The sequence below is a fragment of the Pongo abelii genome, chromosome 19 (assembly GCF_028885655.2).
Source record: "Pongo abelii isolate AG06213 chromosome 19, NHGRI_mPonAbe1-v2.0_pri, whole genome shotgun sequence".
NCBI lineage: Eukaryota > Metazoa > Chordata > Mammalia > Primates > Hominidae > Pongo > Pongo abelii.
In genome coordinates this window covers 60,606,536-60,625,361 of record NC_072004.2, presented here as the reverse complement: position 1 = coordinate 60,625,361, position 18,826 = coordinate 60,606,536, and the positions used below count along the sequence as shown (strand labels likewise).

At 44.2% G+C, this 18,826-nt stretch overlaps 1 protein-coding gene across 2 annotated transcripts in view; it reads left to right on the top strand.

The window, feature by feature from the left end:
• The first annotated feature begins 773 nt into the window (after positions 1–773).
• HLF (HLF transcription factor, PAR bZIP family member) overlaps positions 774–18,826 on the top strand; it is a 57,733-nt gene continuing 39,680 nt past the window's right edge. Inside the window, exons 1-2 of one of the 2 annotated variants that reach the window (XM_024234131.3) lie at positions 774–1,418; positions 3,574–3,909. In XM_024234131.3, the coding sequence (XP_024089899.1) occupies positions 1,304–1,418; positions 3,574–3,909 (451 nt within the window). In that variant the 5' untranslated portion in view covers positions 774–1,303. 2 annotated transcript variants of the gene reach the window in all.

Below are 18,826 nucleotides of genomic sequence, written 5' to 3'. Positions count from 1 at the left end.
ACAAAATTATTTTAATCACCGTGCAAACCTAATAACTTGACCCAAGCACAGTCACCTGTACTCACCCAGAGTAAATATTCCTAAAATCCCGTTCAGTGTGTCTGTGTCTCTCCCGCCTCTTTCCGTTTCAGGCAAATGTCTACCCCCCTCGCCCCCCACCGTTAACACCTCTCGGCAGCGTGGGAAACAGTGCCCAGCAGCTCAGTCCTCCGCTTCCCGCTCTGCTTTTTGCATCCCATTCGGACTTATAGGAAGTATTTATTTTTTGGTGGTGGTGGAAACTCGGCAAGAAAGAAGACGCTAAGCTTGGCTGGGGCCAGGAGAAATATTGAGAAGAGTCGTTACCTTCAATCCAACCTAAACCAATCATCTCAAACTTGGCTACTCTTTGGAACCACCTGGGGAGCTTTAAAAATTATGGACGCCCTCATAGCACCGCAGAGGTTCTAATCTAATTGATCTGGGATGCGTCCTGGGCATCGGGATTTTTTTAAACTCCTCAGGTTATTCCCAGCTTGAAAACTATGGATATAAATTTCTCATTCCTCTTCCCACCCAGACAAAAAAAAAAAAAAAAAATCTAAGCCTAAATTGATGGCCCAGGGAATCTGGCACCTGCTTCCCTGCAAGCAGCCAGTGCTGCAAGGTCCCGGAAAATCGGCGCGCGCGGCGACGCTAAACACGCGGCGGCGGGGCAAGCGGGCCAGGCGGGCGGGGCCGCGCGTGGCCCCGCCCCCGCACGCCTATGGGCGCGAGGTGCGGGCCCTGACGTCACTCTTGTCAGGGCCGCGGCACATGGGCGGCCGGATGCGCTGAGCCCGGCGCTGCGGGGCCGCGGAGCGCTGGGGAGCAGCGGCCGCCGGCGCGGGGAGGGGGGTGGGGTGGGACGGCGCGCCGCCTCCGGTGCTGGCACTAGGGGCTGGGGTCGGTGCGGTGCCTTCTGCCCTTCTGCAGCCGTCGACATTTTTTTTTTCTTTCTTTTTTTCAATTTTGAACATTTTGCAAAACGAGGGGTCCGAGGCAGGTGAGAGCATCCTGCACGTCGCCGGGGAGCCCGCGGGCACTTGGCGCGCTCTCCTGGGACCGTCTGCACTGGAAACCCGAAAGTTTTTTTTTAATATATATTTTTATGCAGATGTATTTATAAAGATACAAGTAATTTTTTTCTTCCCTTTTCTCCACCGCCTTGAGAGCGAGTACTTTTGGCAAAGGACGGAGGAAAAGCTCAGCAACATTTTAGGGGGCGGTTGTTTCTTTCTTTCTTATTTCTTTTTTTAAGGGGAAAAAATTTGAGTGCATCGCGATGGAGAAAATGTCCCGACCGCTCCCCCTGAATCCCACCTTTATCCCGCCTCCCTACGGCGTGCTCAGGTCCCTGCTGGAGAACCCGCTGAAGCTCCCCCTTCACCACGAAGACGGTGAGCGCTGCCGCGGCCCCGCTCCGGGAAGGGACGACGCTCCGGGGGTCCCCCTCCGCGGCCGGGCACGCCCGCTGGAGCATCCCCCCACCCCGCTCCCGCCCTGTCCCGCGGCGCCCCGGCCCCGCGCTGATGAAATTGAGGAGCTCACCCAGCACCCTTCCTCCCCTTCCTCCTCCTCCATGAAAGGGGAGGGACCCCTCCTGAGCTACATTTAAAAGAGCTTCGGGCACCCGGCCTCCCTGGGTCCCGCTCCTGCGGCGCGGGTGGGAGGTGTAACTTGACAGGTCAGGATCGTTCCCTAGAACGAGGCACACCCGCACGCAGAGCGAGCCCGCTTGCGGAGGGCAGAGCCTCCCGGGCTGGAGGGAAGAAACCCTGGGGCCTGGTTCTGTGCGGGGCAGGGGGCGGGGGTCGGCTTGAGGGAGGGGGTCTCACTGCGTAGCCTGGGTTTTGGGGTTGTGTTACAGCTTCTGTTACTGGTTAGTATTTGCAACTCACAAGGTGTGAGAGAAGACTCGTTTTCTTCCGGTGAAGGGTAGCTGAGAAAGCGGGGTGGGGGCTGGGGCCGGTGGGGGGAGTGGTCTCTCGGCGGGAAGCCGTGCACGCCTCCAGCGCTGACACTTTCCCGGTGCACTTTTTCTGGTGGGAGGGGAGAGCGGAGCAGGCTCACGTGTAACCGCGCAGGAGCCTCCTCTGGCTTGAGCCCTTTCTTGGTAAGTCCCAAACCTTCCGAAGACAACCTTGGCCTTAGCGGTAGAGGAGGGGTACGTGTGATGAGGCCCCAAACCCGGCTAAGTGATGCTACGGATTTGGGTTGATGCGATTTCATGCCTACGGTATCACAGTAGCAAATGCGAACCGTGTGGCTCACAGTGTAAAGTCCTAAAAGGTTATTTGGCTACAAATAGCTTGGGAGTACTTGCACCTTCTTTCCTAGGAGAGGACAACCTGTTGCACTGCAAGAGTTTGCAATCTGCAGATGATAGCCAGGGACCCTTCCCTAACTATCCTATAAGGAAGAGCATTTGGGAGGAAGGGGCTGCCTGCAGGCTTTTGCATCTGTGGGTGTTTTAAGTCAGATTTTCAGATGAGATGGTAGAGGGTTAGAATGGATGGCAGTGGAGGCTGTGTTTCTCTGAAGATGAAACTCAGAAGCAAATTCCTTAATCCCAGATTCCACCCACGACTGAATACTAGAATTGGCAAGATCCGGAATGCTTGTTAAAGACCTAATGGGCGAGCAGTACTTCCAGGTAGCAAATAGCTGCATACTTCCAACATAAGTGTATAGAATAACTCATCTTTTCCAATAGCTGTGCTTTTGAAAGGTTTTGTAAACGCATACTCTTTGTAAATTGGATCATACTCAAATGTTTGGAGAAGAGAAGGAAGAAAACTCTTTGTATTTTTTTAAACTCCTTTTGTAAAAATCAGTGTGCCCCAGTGGCTTTAGAAGCAAACACATGTGAGCTCAGAAAGTTCTCATTTTTCTCTGCCAACATGAGGCATTGTTCAAGTTCCTTCAAGTCTCAGAGCCTCCGAGTCTTTGTTATAAATGGAGGTAATTGTTATTTTGCAAGTTTATTGTGAGATTTTTGAGATAATACATGGAAAGAATCAGGTATCCAGTAGGTGCCCTAAACATGATATTAAAGAAGGGTGGAAGGTCCCTGCTTTACCAAAATTAAGACCACTAACTCACTGGCTTTGTAAGTCTGAATGACCCCATATTGCTGCCGTGATGAATTCTTGGAAGATAATTCAAGCCTGGTTATTGGCTGTTGTTTTCTTAAAAATGACAGCAGTTGTATATAATCGCAGGTGTTATTTTCCTATTTTAGATTTAAGTTATTACTCTTCTGAAATTATGTGCTGAGGCTGTTCTCTGGTTTTTATCCTAGATCAGCCTGTAGCCCTGCCCCAAGGACTAGTGCCTTCTTTCCAAAGTAAATAGGAAGATGTTGAAAAACAGGCAGAGATCCACGTCCTGCCTGAACTTTTAACTCTAGATCTACAAAAGACAGCAGCCAGAGAAGGACCCTGCCATTCGTGAGAAATAGTTTTATAACAGGCCAGGAAAAGTGATAAAAGAGCGGGATTGTTTTTCTTTTCTTTCTTTTTTTTTTAAGTCCAACTTTCCCTTCTTCTGCAGCATTTAGTAAAGATAAAGACAAGGAAAAGAAGCTGGATGATGAGAGTAACAGCCCGACAGTCCCCCAGTCGGCATTCCTGGGGCCTACCTTATGGGACAAAACCCTTCCGTATGACGGAGATACTTTCCAGTTGGAATACATGGACCTGGAGGAGTTTTTGTCAGAAAATGGCATTCCCCCCAGCCCATCTCAGCATGACCACAGCCCTCACCCTCCCGGGCTGCAGCCAGCTTCCTCGGCTGCCCCCTCGGTCATGGACCTCAGCAGCCGGGCCTCTGCACCCCTTCACCCTGGCATCCCATCTCCGAACTGTATGCAGAGCCCCATCAGACCAGGTAAGTGCCCTGAAGATTCTTCCTTCAGAAAGGGAGGAGGAGGGTGAATGGGACAGGCAAGATAGAGTTAGCATAAACATCTTAACACTCAGGTTTTAGCAAAGATCCTAAGAGAGTAACCTTCTTCTGCTCCACTCCTGGCAGAGGCTCTCCCACTTTAGTGAGCATCCGTATCACTCATCTGGAGAGTCCGGTAAATACAGACTCTTTGTACCTTCCCCTAGAAATTCTGATTTTGCAAGTCTGGAGTGAGGGTCCAGGAATATGCATTTTAACCAGCTCCCCCATGGGATTCTAATGCAGCTGATCCAAGGGCTGCAGTTTAAGAAATAACAGCTTACAGTTAATGATTTGGATAATTTAAGCCTCCATCGCATCTCCTATCTCTTTTCCTCATTCCCTAAACACATAGATAACAGGTAGACTCTCAATAGGGTTTGGTTTACCTATATTCACTCTTCTCTGTCCTGAAGGAAAAAAAAATGTGAGTAGGGATGTGGGGCAGGTATTTTTTCTTCCATCCTTTTCATCTTGTTTTGTCATTAGCTGAGAAGTAGAATCTAAAAGCAGGCTCTCATATTGTGCTTCTGAGCCTTCTTCAGGACCAGACTCCATCTCTCTCGTTGCTATTCCCATAAACCCAACTGTTCCTACTTTTTTTTTTTTTCATTTTCATCTGTCCATCACACTCAGTCCACCTGTATCAAAGCCCATAAGGCTGCAAGGTCAGCTGTAAATGATCTTGAAATAGTACACAAAAATATCACCTGAAATGACCAGTGCTTCAAAACCCACTGCTAATGCTCAGATATAAACACAGATTGAAGCAGCTTTGAATTCATGCCTTTAGCACCCTGTAGTACAAAATGAACAGGAAGAAAGACAATTTCATGTGCACAGGTAACCAGGAACAAAGATTCAGCCAGATAAATCGTCCGGAAGGTCACAGAGCGGAGGGCCTTAGCTGTGGGGGAAGACAGAAAGCAGGACAATGCGAAACTTGTGCTAGAGATTGTTACTGAACTCCGTGTCCTCGACTCTTGTAGAAATTTCTGTGGCACACGGGGCAAGATTTAAATGGAAGGAAATTATGCAAAGGAGGAAGAGAATACCCCTGGCTCGATATATTCGTATTAAAGTTCTACCTTTCAAATCTCTGTGTGCTGGCCCGTTCTCCAAAATTCACTTTGAATTATAACTCAAGGCCACTGGCTGGAATGGAATTAATTCTTAGCCTCCAGCCACCCCTGGAGGCCGTGGGGGCTTAGGAAAACACTCCTTTATGTGATCCTCATCCCCTGCTACTTAGAATGTGCGGTGCCACTATCTTCAGTTTATTTGTGGGAACAACCAACAAAATGAATAACCCTTCAAAGTGAGAAAACAGCCAGGATAGAAGGGGACAGAACCCCAGTGAGAGACACAATTGTGCCTCGGTCATTGTGCTCTGTAGACTGAGAATCACCACTTTGTAGCTGTGTGACCTTAGAAAGCAACATCATTTCTTGGAGCCTCAGTTTCCCTCTTCGTAGAAGGATACAATTTCTATTTGATTGAGTTATTGTGAAAATTAGGGATAATACGTATAAAGGGTCAAATGATTAGCAATGAGTGTTCTATTTGCAGAAGCAGTTGTGATCATTGTTATATATGTCAACTTTTATTACTTATTTCAATCCCTGTCTTCTGAAATATCTTCTTAAGTTAACTAGGTACTGTACATAACCCTTCCTCTGGAGAGAAATGTCAGGAGATCTTGCCCAGTAGTTACTGGATTGGGGTATTTTGACCCTAACACTTGTAATCAATTGACAAATATTTCTCAGTCCCCTACCAAATTTAGGATGTGTACCATGTTAGGAATACTGTATTTTTTCCCAGGAGACCGCACGTGTTGGGTGTTCACACCTTGGTTCCTACTGAGAGTCAAAAATTGGGGTTTTGGAATTTGAAGCAGCTTGAAAACTCATTTGTCAGAGCTCATTAGAGTCAGTATTGATCAGTGACTCTCGGAAGCTTGGGATGCCCAATCAGAGTTGTAATCCATAGCAAAGAACTCCTGAGTTTCAGGGGATGTCATTTTGTAAGGTTCTGGTGGAAAGACACTGGGATCAAAGGGAAGACTGAGGGTCTAGAAATAAGTTCTCCATGTCAATGTCTTATTTTAAATAATGGAAACACACTTCAACATAATTTCCTTCTTAGAATTGAAAACTCGATAGTCCTCACAGAAAAGGAAAAAAGTTAAACCTCATCTTCAAATACCAAACTTAGGTAAAATAACACTTTGTTGTTCATAGATTGTTGATCATTATAAAGATGCAAAATAAAATTCTAAGAGATGTTGGCTTGATGGATGGATATTGCAAGCAAACCTGAAAAAGGAGAAAGTTCTTGATTATTCTGTGTGGCTCACAGGAGTGACCAGAATAGAAGTACCAAGTTAATCTTGAGGAAAATAAGTCCTCAGAAGGGAAGAGCACAGATGTAGCCTTGGTCATTCTGGGAATTGTATAATTTCAGTCTTGATTGGTGTTTCTCAACCTTGGCACTGTTAATGTTTTGGGTAAATCTTGTGTCTTATGCTTTATAGGATGCTTAGCAGCATCCCTGCCCCTACCTCCTAGTTGCAAGTAGGACCCCCACTGCCCCAGATGTGACAAGTAAAAATGTCTTCAGTCACTGCCAAATGTCCCCTGGGCACAATACAGTCACTCCTGGTGGAGAACCATTGGTCTAGAACTTCGATTTGGACAGCAAAATCTGGACTTACTTTAGGACCCTGTCACACGAATGGATAAACCACGTGCAATGCTTCACGGCAAAACTTTTAAGAAGGTCAGGGGACATTGGGTTGCCAAGAAGAAATACAATATTAATAAGAGCATAATTATACACTTTAGTTGGTAAAACTAAGCCATCAGGCTAATCAGGAGATAATTGCGGAGTAGTTTACCAAACAATTGTTTTTGGCTGTTCACTCAGCATGCATCTTTTGAGCTATGCTCCTTTGTGGTGTTAGTGCTACCTGTTTGGTTGAAGGGCAACGAAACCATGAGCTGATAAAGTGTGCATTTCTAGGTCTACCCCAAGGATGTCTTGAAATGACAAGGTGAGCATTCTTGTGAATATTTATTTATGTATTTATTTATTTTTTGAGATGGAGTCTCGCTCTGTCACCCAGGCTGGAGTGCAGTGACACAATCTTGGATTACTACAACCTCCACCTCCCAGGTCCAAGCTATTTTCCTGCTTCAGCCTCTCTGGTAGCTGGGATTACAGGCATGCACCACCACGCCTGGCTAATTTTTGTATTTTTAGTAGAGGCGGAGTTTCACTATGTTGGCCCGGCTGGTCTCAAACTCTTGACCTCAAGTGATCCGCCCACCTCGGCCTCCCAAAGTGCTGGGATTACAGGCCTGAGCCACCACAACCTGGCCCATTCTTGTGAATTCTCATACTATTTACCATGACTGCCCCAACCCCTTTCTTATCTTGAGCACCCCATCCCTATTCATCTAACTGTCTGACCAAAGAATGAATCAAATATCTGAAGAAATCCAGTTTTCTTTCAAGAAACAATCCAGGGATTCATTGAAACCTGTTGTGGCTATTGTAGGATCACCAAGCTTTCTGGGCTGACATCTTAATGAAGGGAAGAGTAGTGGTTCTTGGAGGCCACAGCTTACTGCAGGGGCTCCTCGGTCATCCAAGGTGCAGTGTCCTGAATGTTCCTAGGCCAGCAGAGATGGCAGGAGTCATTCTGATGACTTCAATGTTTGCATTTTAGATACTGTCAGAGGTGGGATGTGGGGGTGCTCTCCTGGTACGGATATGTGCTGGGTACTGGAAAAAGAAGAATCTGTTTGCCATGAGAATTGAGCGATTGCTTTAAGGACAGCCATCCCTTTAGGGAAAGTCATCTATAGCAGACAAAGGCAGAGTTATTTTTATATCACATGCTTGTAAAGCCAGATTTGAAATTGTTTCCTCTGGTGGTTTTTCTTTGACTAGCTGGGGGGTGTCCTACCACTGTTAGGCCCATATTCTGCTGAGAATTAAGAAGGCTGTCTTTCTAGTTCTGAGCATGGAGACTGGGTTATGATGAAGGCTGGTTACAGAGTAAAGTGAAAACCCTTACATGTGGTTGTGTGTGGGAAAAGGATGGCATAAGTGGGTGGCACAAAAGGAGCGGGGGTGGGGGAGAACCCATTGTACCTTCGCAATATGGAGTTTTTGTTCTGTGTCTGCCGACCTTCCTTGTGAGAAGGTTTGGGCATGGAAGGAAAACGCTGGCCTGGGAATCTGAGTAATGATGGAGGGAAGTTCTGTGCAGGTGATTCTGGGTTTATGGAAGGTCAGAGGATTCTCTTACTTTTCCTAATATTATGAGGTAAAGCTCCCTTTAAGGGTGTGCAGTTCATGTATCTTTCCAGTCCAGCAGACTGATAATGTCTGCAGGTTGGGAGCGCCATGACTGATAGTAGCTGTGCCCGGTGTCTCAAGCATCTTGGAAGTGCTGTTCATTCATCAGGGGCTAGGAGATCCTGAAGGGGAGGGAGTCTGCATGGTTCTGGAGACAGGTAGACATTTTTCTGTTTCTTGTAGAGTTTATCTTCTCCACAGATCCCTGTAGAGGACAGGCTTGCTGACATTCACAGGATAGTAGTGCCAAGCCTGTGGCAAGAGGTATTTTTGGGTATGTCTGGAAAGCAAGGCAACTTGGTGGTTAGGAGTGTAGGCTCTGGGCTCAGGGGCTTGGGTTTACATCCTGGACCCACCCCTGGCTTGCCATGTAACTTTGTGTCAATTTCTTATCCTCTTTAAGCCTCAGTTTACTCATCAATACAATGGAAATTATAAATGGTCCCTCTCCCTTGGGGAGGGAGGGTTAAATAAGATCGCATGTTAAATTGGCAGGGTTAAATAAGATCGCATGTGACAAGTCTGGCCAGTGTGTATTGCACGAGTACTGGGTGCATTCAGCTGTTATGGTGTGAGTGGCATGAGGTACAGAAAGGAATGACTGGATTCCCAACCCCTGTTTTCTATTTAGGGATTTATTTATCCAGTCCCCTTCCCTCTGCAAAAATAGGACATGCTTTCATGCATTTTTTTTTCTTTCCCATCATGTCCAACACTTACAGCCTGACCTTTCTCTTCCTTCTGGGTTGGGACGAATCGCTTCCCTGATGTTAACCCAGCAGCATGGCTTCTGGGTTACCAACTCCTGTTTTGCCAATGTGGAAACAGCCACTGTCTGGGTGCCCAGTCCCCCAGCTCTCGTGTGAGCCCTGGCAACCCTGGCTGCCTGCCTGCATGACCGTGTGCTCCAGGCACGTGGCTGTGCCCTGTGGAGCTTGCCCAACGCTGTGTGGTGTGCTGGCTTGCTTTTTTTTTTTTCCTCCTCCCTCTCGCTTCCCTTCCCAGGAGAATGACAGCAAGTGCCAGCAAGCAATTGTAATCCTGACCCTGGCATGAGAAAGCTGAGCTCTGGAGGGCAGTTCAGATGTCAGGGAAACCTGTTCTGTCCAGCATTCTAGCCAGACCCCAAACCTGGCCCTCTCTCCTGCCTGTCTGCCCAGAGGCCCTGTCTTCTCTGCACTGCTGTGGTGGGCAGGATTCCTGGAGGCCAGCTCCTGCCAAGGGTCTTGGCAGAGTCTTTCCAGTTCAGCACTGTGCCTACCAGACTAGAAAAATAGCAATATAAAGACAGAATTAGGTGGAGGAGAAGGAAAGGGGGTGGGGGAGGTGGGAAGAAAAAAACCCTTGGTAACATCCTAATGTAGACAGCCAGAGGAGGGGAAGACAGCCGTGATTTATTGGGTTTCTGAGAAACCTCTCTTCCAACTAGCACTAATCACTTTTACCCAGGAATCATTTTTTATGTCTCAGCAATGAAAATGGAGGGAAGAGGGAAGGTAGTAGAGAAAGTAATAAGATGAAAAAAATTAGAAAATAATATATTAGAGAGGTACAGGGCCTGTGTTTGATTCTGTAATGGGTGTGGGTGAGAATATTGGTCACAGCTAATATTGATTATAATATTTGGCCCTCCCCCAGCAAATGTCTTGTCCTAAAGCTACTAAACCACTGTTTTTCTATAAATTTAAATTTCCCTCAGACTTAGGTGCCTCTGTCACACCATGCACAATGTCTGTCAGAATGTCCTGTGTTTGAGACACCAGTCTATATGGGCAATATAGCAGTAATGTTTTTTAGAGCACAGAATTGAATAAACAAAACAACCTGAGTGTGAATCCTGACTTTGCCACTCATTAGCTGCTCACGATCTCAGGCAAGTCATTTAAATGCTCTGAGCTTTCAGTTTCTCATCCGGAACTTTGGAATAATCACTGGACCTGCCTCATAGGACTGCTGAAGGTCATATGAGCCAATGAATGCAGAGTAATTGTCACAGTGCCTTGCACACAGCAAGTGCTTAATAACAGCTGCTGCAAGCAGCACCTTCACCATCTAATCTCATTTCCCATGGGAGGACCAAGCATGGGGCTCAGAAAGAGTCTTGATACTTTTCCCTTCCTGGCTAATTAAGAACACTGGTCAAGAAATTTGGATTTCTCCTCTCCTTCTCTGCCAAGTCTTGCTTGCCCTTCTCTTAGCCTTTGAATTTTAGGTGACCTTGAGTAGCTAACTGTACCCTTTACTCATTCTTCCTAGCTCATGGGATTAAATAAACAAAATGCATTTTGAAGAAGTTTTTTTGTTTGTTTGTTTGTTTGTTTTTTGAGACAGGGTCATGCTCTGTTGCCCGGGCTAGAGAGCAGTGGCGTGATCATGGCTCACCACAACCTCAACCTCCCAGGCTCAAGAGATCCTCCCACCTCAGCCTCCCAAGTAGCTGGGACTGCAGGCATGCACCACCACACCTGGCTAATTTTTGTATTTTCTATAGATACAGGGTTTTGTTATGTTGCCCAGGCTGGTCTTGAGCTCCTGAGCTCAAGCAATCCACTGACCTTGGCCTCTCAAAGTGCTGGGATTACAGATGGCAACCACTGTGCCCTGCCCAAAGTTCTTGATTAGATTTCTTCCATGTCATATTTGCTAATGGATCAATCAATCACTGCTACCATTGAATTTTTAACAATAGACATTAATAATTATATTTAAAGGCAACATAGTGACCTTGGGGGTAAGGAAACCATAAAGGTATGTTATGGTGTTTCAAAAGGAGAAGGTTCAGTTTATCCTCCTGCTTGCAAGCAAGACTTTACATAAGCATTCCAGAATAATAATTCCTCCTCTCCCCAAGGGGTTCTTTAATGAGTAAATCCTTAATCTTTCTGAACCTTGATTGTCTCTTCTGCAAAGCAACATCCTTGTTGGGTTTTTGTGAGCTTTCTAAAGCTACTGTGCAAGAAAGATCCAGCTTGGTGCCCTGTACATAGTAGCCAAGCCTTTACCATGAGTCAGTTCAGTTACTTTTCTCTAAGAAATGATACAGTGATTAGAAAACAACAGACGACTTTGGGAGGCTGAGGCGGGAGGATTACTTGAAACCAGGAGTTTGAGAGCAGCCTGGGCAACATAGCAAGACCCATCTCTACAAAATATTTTTTTAAAAATATTAGCTGGATATGGTGGCACGTGCCTGTAGTCTTGGCTACTGGGGAGGCTGAGGCAAGAGGATCCCCTGAGCCCAGGAGTTCGAGGCTGCAGTGAGCCTTGATTGCATCACTACACTCCAGCCTGGGTGACAGAATGAGACCCTGTATCTAAAATTAAAAATAAAAGAGAAAGCAACAGAGGAGATTTTAGGAGGCGAAGAGCAATGTGCATGGTCCCAGAAATAGCATCCGTTTTTGCTTTGTGCTTTGGTATTTTGATTTGTGCACCCTGAGGAAGAGAGACAAGAGTATAATTTGGCTGCTAGTTTCAAGAGACAGTGATTTAGTAGGGAAGAGAAGACTTTTAGGCAAAGTGATGAGTGACAGGACAAACTAGCATGTTCTCAGTGTCAAATGACGGGTATATAGAGGCCTCCAATATCTGTTGAAAAGAGGAGGTTGAAAGATTAATCAAGAAAATGAATAAAAATTTTAAAAATAAATAAGGGAGCAGTATAGCCAATAAGAGCTGCCAGACCTCACAGGAAGAAGCCTTTGCTCAAGGCAAAGGTGCCTGGGGCGAGGCTTCTTGGAAGAGTGATAGCCTGTGATGGGCCCAGAAGGAGGGGTGAGAGAGCCAGATTGGAGAGGTTAATGCCCCACAAAGTTACAGAGGCAGGAATGCCCACAGGGTGTCTTAGGCAACAGGGTGTAGATCCAATTTGGCTGGTGCAGAAAATTCGTATGAAGGAGTCAGGGAGATGAGTCACAGAGGTTGGTGCCAGTTAGGCTGACAGCTTCATGAGTACCAGGCTGCAGAGCTTGAACTTTATCCAGTAGGCAATAGGGAGCCATTGAAGGTTTTTGAGCAGGAAAGTGCATGTGAACATTTCCACTTGAGTTCAAGGTTGGATTTGAAACATTTTTAGAAGCTTGACAATAGTTTCCTCCGGCAAGCCAGGATTTCCTTATTTTTATTATTTTGAAAATAAATACTCTCCCTTGAACATCAAACAGCTTTTCAAAACACGATGTTCTAATGATCTAGAGAAAGTAATTCAAAAACACAGGGTTTAGGTTTCATTTATAAAACCCATAATTTTGGTGATTGGGGGAAACACTCTTTGGCAAGGAAATAGTTTGAGGGATTTGACTGGTTCAGAATTTAAAAGTCCAAAAGCAGGCCTGGTCTCATAGGAGTAGAAAAATAGATTTTAATAAACCCAACTCATTAACGTTCATCACTTTTAAATGCCTCTATTTTATACAGCTTACTAGGTTTGCAAATAAGTATATTGAACCAGATGTTATGTGTATGTTTGTGTGTGTGTGTGTGTGTGTGTGCACGTGTGCGTGGGCATGCGTGCGTTTGGGTTTGTGGGTGGGGGTGGGAAGGTTAATGTCTCAGTGATACAAATAGTACCTGATTGTAAGGATTACCTGGGGCAGTAATATCAAGCTAAAAATACTTAGCCAAGTTTCTGGCTAGCTTATTAGTTTTACTCCTGGGAAACAAAGGAGTCATTATTACAGTTTTGCATTCTTGAGTCCTGACCTTGTATTTGTGGCTCCCTTCTTCCCTGAAAACAGAACTGTACATCATGCTTAGACATGGGATGTGTGTGTGTGTGTTTCGTATTGGGAGTACTAGTAAAGGAAAGGGACATTGTGGGAGGGGATTGGATTGGGGGGGTTGGACTGCTGAATGTCACGTGCATGAAATGACTTGCTCAAGCACCCCCTGAAGTGTGCTCTGATATCAAGCCAAGATTTCAGAAGGCTGAAAGAGTTGCCATAACCCAATCTAGTTCACTTAAATAGAAAATAGCTGTCAATGTGGGCAATTTCACCTCCGGCTACATAGAGTAGACAATTACAGGAGTGTTGGCAGAATCGAGTGTCTGCTGGGGGAGAAACTATAGTATTTGTTTCTGTTAAATTGACTTGTGGTGGGTACAGTCTCCATGACCGAATGTGGAAATTCCTAAAATGTTGGTTTTCCTTCTTTTCTGACTTTAACAAACTAATGTTGCTCTCCTAACTCACTACCCATCCAATCTCATTTTCTTTCCTGAAAAACTACACAGCTCCCCTGTCACACAGGGTTCGGAAAAGTTTCGTTTTTAGAAGTTTAATCTGGGATTTGTTTCCTTAATGATCTTTGGAAGAATGCTTTGGAATTTGAGGTCTTATAATGAGACATGGCTTGTGGCTATTAAACCCTGTTGCCTCAAATTTTGCCTGGGAGACCCTAGATTCCTAAAAACAATGAGTGCATGCTACAGAAAGATGCTTCAGGGAGCTACAACACTAAATCATCTGTGACAAAATGTTCTCTTAGAAAGTGGAATTGCATAAATGGATCAGCAGAAATAAATGCTTTGGCAGAAATTCCTTGAGTGGGGAAGAGCAATGCTTTCTTTTCTAATTAGCTCTGGGTAACAGTCTGCTGTGATGTCTTTGCTGTGGAAACCAGGCATGGACAGTAGAGCAGGAAAGTCTCATCACTGCTGTCTAAGTGCTTCTGCACTTAATGGAAAGAGTTAATCGCGCCTGTCCATTCATACACAATAAATGCCTCTTGAATTGATTTGAGTGGGAAAAGCAAAGTTTTGTTTGGAGGAAGGATGCCACCAGGCCCTGACCAATGGGAATCAATGCAGCAAACCAGATGAACAAGATCATCTAGATATGCAGTAATCAGATTACCCAGAACAGAAATCTCAGTACCCTAAGATATGAAGGGTTATTTTAAGGATAGTGGCAAACAGTTAAACTCAGCCTGCTCTGAGGATTGAACAGAAGACTGAATTCACCTTAGTCATTATGATGTGGGCTGAGTTAGTAACACTGAAGCAGACCATGCAGGCTTTTACTAGAGAACTATGAAAACAGGACAGAGATCTCAGATCCAATTAGTATTGGATCAAAATAGTATTGTTTTTAAAAGGCCAAAGGCCATTGAAAGATTTATAGAGGAAAGAGTAAGTAATATAAAATTTAAAGATGGAAATAAAGCCTTGAAATAGTTCCTGAAGACAAGAAGAGAGAAATTTGCAGAACTGACCTTGTAAGAATTTCATAAAATTCATTTCATTATGATTGATTTCTTTGTATTAGTACACCTTCCTGGGGAAGTGAGTATCTTTTTTCCTCATAAAATCTAAAGCATGTTTATTTCAAATGGGCAGTGACAACTAAATGATTTAAAAATAATATTTATATTCATGTCAAAAAAGTTATTTTTAACATTATAAGTGAAATTTACCCAAACATAGTAGGCCAGATAATGATATTTAGTTATTGGCTTCCTGGAAGACTGATGACAGGAAGATTCAGTATTACACAAACTAGGTATAAAGAAGCAATTTAGGTCCACTTATTTTATTTCTCCTTTGACCCTCTCACTTGCCTGGCAGTAGCATTGCATTGATTGAGATTTTATGATCATTTTATCTTGAATTGGTTAAACTAAAATTTATATCTTTGTCTTCTTTATAAAGAAAGATATTACTAGCTGGGCACAGTGGCTCATGTATGTAATCCCAGTGCTTTGGGTGGCCAAGGTGGGAAGATCACTTGAGGCCAAGAGTTCAAGACCAACCTAGGTAACCGAGTGAGACCCCATCTCTACATTATATATATATTTTTGATTTAAAAAGAAAAAACATTACCAAACAGATTAATTATGCAAACATAATTTTGGGACACAGAGTTAACTTGAGGACAAAATAGTTTTTAAAGATTTTAACTGTGTATATATAAATTAATATCCTGAACCACAAGTGCATATTAGTGAATAGCAAAAGAATTTTTTTCATTCTGACATTTCAGTAATTCAGATTAGCATTCCCAACAAATTGTTGCCAGTTACCTCCATCTGTCCCCTTCTCCATTCCCCCCCACCACTCAATTTTCATATCTTTAAAATTAAATTTTCATATAAGTATATGGAACCAAAATATTATTTTCATTCATTTACCTGCCACCAGAGAGGATGTCATCGGCCAACCCGCAAAGATGGTGGGATCTACCAGCCATGTAACTCTTCTGCATTTGTTCCCTCCATTGTAAGTGAGGGTGCTGATACCTGCTTCAGAGGATTCCTGGAGAAGTAAATGAGATGATACATGTACAGCACTTAGAACAGTGCTCAGTATATAAATGGCAGCTTTCAGCAGTTTTATTTTTATTCTACAATTACTATTCCTTCTCTTCTTCCACCTCCATGGCTATTTTATGGACACTTAAGTAGGAACACATCTTGTGTTACAGCAGTGCTATAGCAGTGATGGCCTGGAAACTGCTTTTGAGTTATTGCAGGGAAGAAAGGATCATGAAGAGATACAGCAGGTGAGCACCGTGTGTTTTTACACCTGTAAGAAGATACATCCCACCTCAAACACCATTTATGGTCCTATCACCCTAGCATGTCACAGTGTAATTGCCTGCTTTCTTGGATAGCTCTTTGAATAGATATATACTCTGTGAGCCCTGGCTGTGTCTTCCATCTCCATATGCCCTGCTGTGCCTGCATATGTCTTCTGGTGCCATGCCTGGAAGATCTAGAGTGGGTAAGGGTGAAAGGGAATTTAGAATACATTTCCTTTGGTGCTCTAGAGCCTTTCCAACATACTGCCAGATTTGTGTTTTAGGTTTCTTCTTTTTACCCTTGGTGAAACTTCTGGGCCATGCAGTAGTGAACTGGCTGTCCTCTAGTTGTTGTTGATGGGCTCTTGAGTGATGTGGAGGCAGGATAATGGGTTTTCAATGGTCACAAAACTCCCTGGCCTTCTGCTCTCCTTAGTGTGAGTCTCTCAAATACATAATTCTTAACTCTCCTTTCTCTGTACCAGAGGGAAACATGGCAGAGAGGGGTCCAGATAGGAAAGAATGGACTCTTCTGCTGAAGTGAAATGGAAATACAAGGCAATTGTAAAAACAAAAGTAGATTATTTGGAAGAAATGTCTAAAAACGGTTTTTACACAAAGGGGACAACTAGAAGTTGATCGATTTAAGAATTGAGATTAACCTGGTATGACTTTGGTTTTCAACTAGATTACAGCTGTGGGGTTCTTGGCCCTTGGCGTGGGTCACGCTTGATATAGTATGTTGTGCACTCTACATATGGGTGTGGCAGGGTAAGGCTTTTAAAGGTACAGCAGTCTTGAGGGATTACAAAGTACATCAGCATGAAACTAGGCAAGATTTTAGCCTCTTGAGAGGGACGTTGAATTTCAGCTAAAGCTCCCTCAGCATATTTTTGTATCCCATCAAATATCTCTTGAGTCGCGGCCAGGCGCAGTGGCTCATGCCTGTAATCCCAGCACTTTGGGAGGTTGAGGAGGGTGGATCACTTGAGGTCAGGAGCTCGAGACCAGCCTGACCAACATGATGAAACCCCGTCTCTACGAAAAATACGAAATTAGCCAGGCGTGGTAGCAGGTCCCTGTAATCCCGGCTACTTAGGAGGCTGAGGCAGGAGAATCGCTTAAACCCGGGAGGCGGAGATTGCAGTGAGCCAAGATGGTGCCATTGCACTCCAGCCTGGGCAACAAGAGCAAAACTCCATCTCAAACAAAACAAACAAAACAAAAAATATCTCTGAGTCCCTCTCCCCTTTTATAAAAGAGTGAACACAATGCTCTTAACTTTAAATCAGATAAATTCAGTATGAAATCATAGCAATAGCCATTATGTGTTAAAACCAGCATTGTCCTAAACACTTACTGTAAGTAGTTGTAGCAAATCAACTCATATTAGAAATGATATTGGTCCCTGGAATTTAGTCTGTTCCCAAGAGGACTGAATGTTGTGAATACATTGCCAAAGTATGTTTTCTTTTTTTCTCCATCAGCCCTTCAATTCTGACTACAGGCAGCTTAAAAATAAATTTGGGCATATCTCAGTGGCCAAAAACCATGGAGATCAGGATGAAATCATTTTCAAGGCAGAAATAACAAGCATTGATAAAGATATTCAGAGAAACACAGTCCTAATAGCATCAGCACGTGATTGTGGGGCCCTTTAGTCACCAAGCTAAATTGAATTTGGAATCAGGGGTCTACTGAAAAGCCAGGAAACTTTTGAGCAAGTCACTTGAATTCTGAGCCCCCATTTCCTCATCCAGAACATGATGGCCTGTTTTGCAGGATTGCCATGCAAGTTAAATTACATTAAACAAGCTATCAGTAAAAGGATGTGGGACTGTGCCTACTCGGATTGTCACCCAGTGAGTTTTAATTCGGAGTCCGAATCTGGTATTTAAAGACCACGTTCTAAAATGCACTTGTAGTTAATATCTTTGGAATCTTGCTTCCAGGTTTTTGAGTTGCTGGACTGGGTCTTTGTAAGCTCCGTGATGCTGCTTTGGGAACACAAGAGATCTAATCTGTAGTCCTGGCTATGCTATTAATTGCAAGTATAACCTTAGGTGTTCAGCTTCTCTGGCTTTTACTTCTTCATCTGTAAAATGGGAATAATCTACGTCCTTCTAACTTACAAGTATGTCATAATAGAAAACTGACCAAGCAGTTTACATCAATGTCCATTATTATTTCCGTTGGGTTTTAGGCAGCAAGAGATGGAAAACACATAGCAACAATTTCAAAGGTAGGCCAGTTCCAAAGTGCACTGAACTTGGAGTCAGCCAATCTAGGTTCTAAAGCCAGTTTGTCAGCATTAGGTGTCTCTGGACAGGTCACCAAATCTCTCAAAGCCTAATTTTTCTTGTCTATAAAATGTAGGTGCTGTTTCTAGCTCTATGACTCCGTGTTCAAAGACTACTATGTGCTGGAAGACGACTAACATTCACATTTTGGTGAATGTCTAAAAAAAATCAAAGCCTCTTGAGGGTAATGGAGCTGCTCCCAAGCCAAGTAGTAGGTGGATTAAGAATCTGACATTCTGCCACTCATAAATGATGACAGAGTTTAAAAACTAATGCTGAAAAGCAAAAGACATTTGACACCTTTTGGAATAAAAAAATCAACAATAATCAAGCTAGTTACTTCCTTAAAAAATGGTCTTCATGCCGAATGGGAACCACCAGATTCTCTCTGGTGTTCAGCATTCCAGAACAACCCTGAAAATAAATTATCTGGCTGGAATCATTGCTCCAACGGTTGGATTTCTTAGTAGTCGTTTATTAGCCAGACAAAATACCTTTTTTATAAAGAGAAAAAAAAAAAAAAGGGAAGCCCACAGAAGGAAAAACCCCAGGGCCCACTGCTGGCTCTTTTGATGGCAACTTTTCTAAGAAGGACAGTGGCCAGAGGGGGCCTTTGGCCGCTCCTCTAGGTGGCTGGAATCAGGTTTGTAGGACCTGCCTGTGATAGTAGGTTTC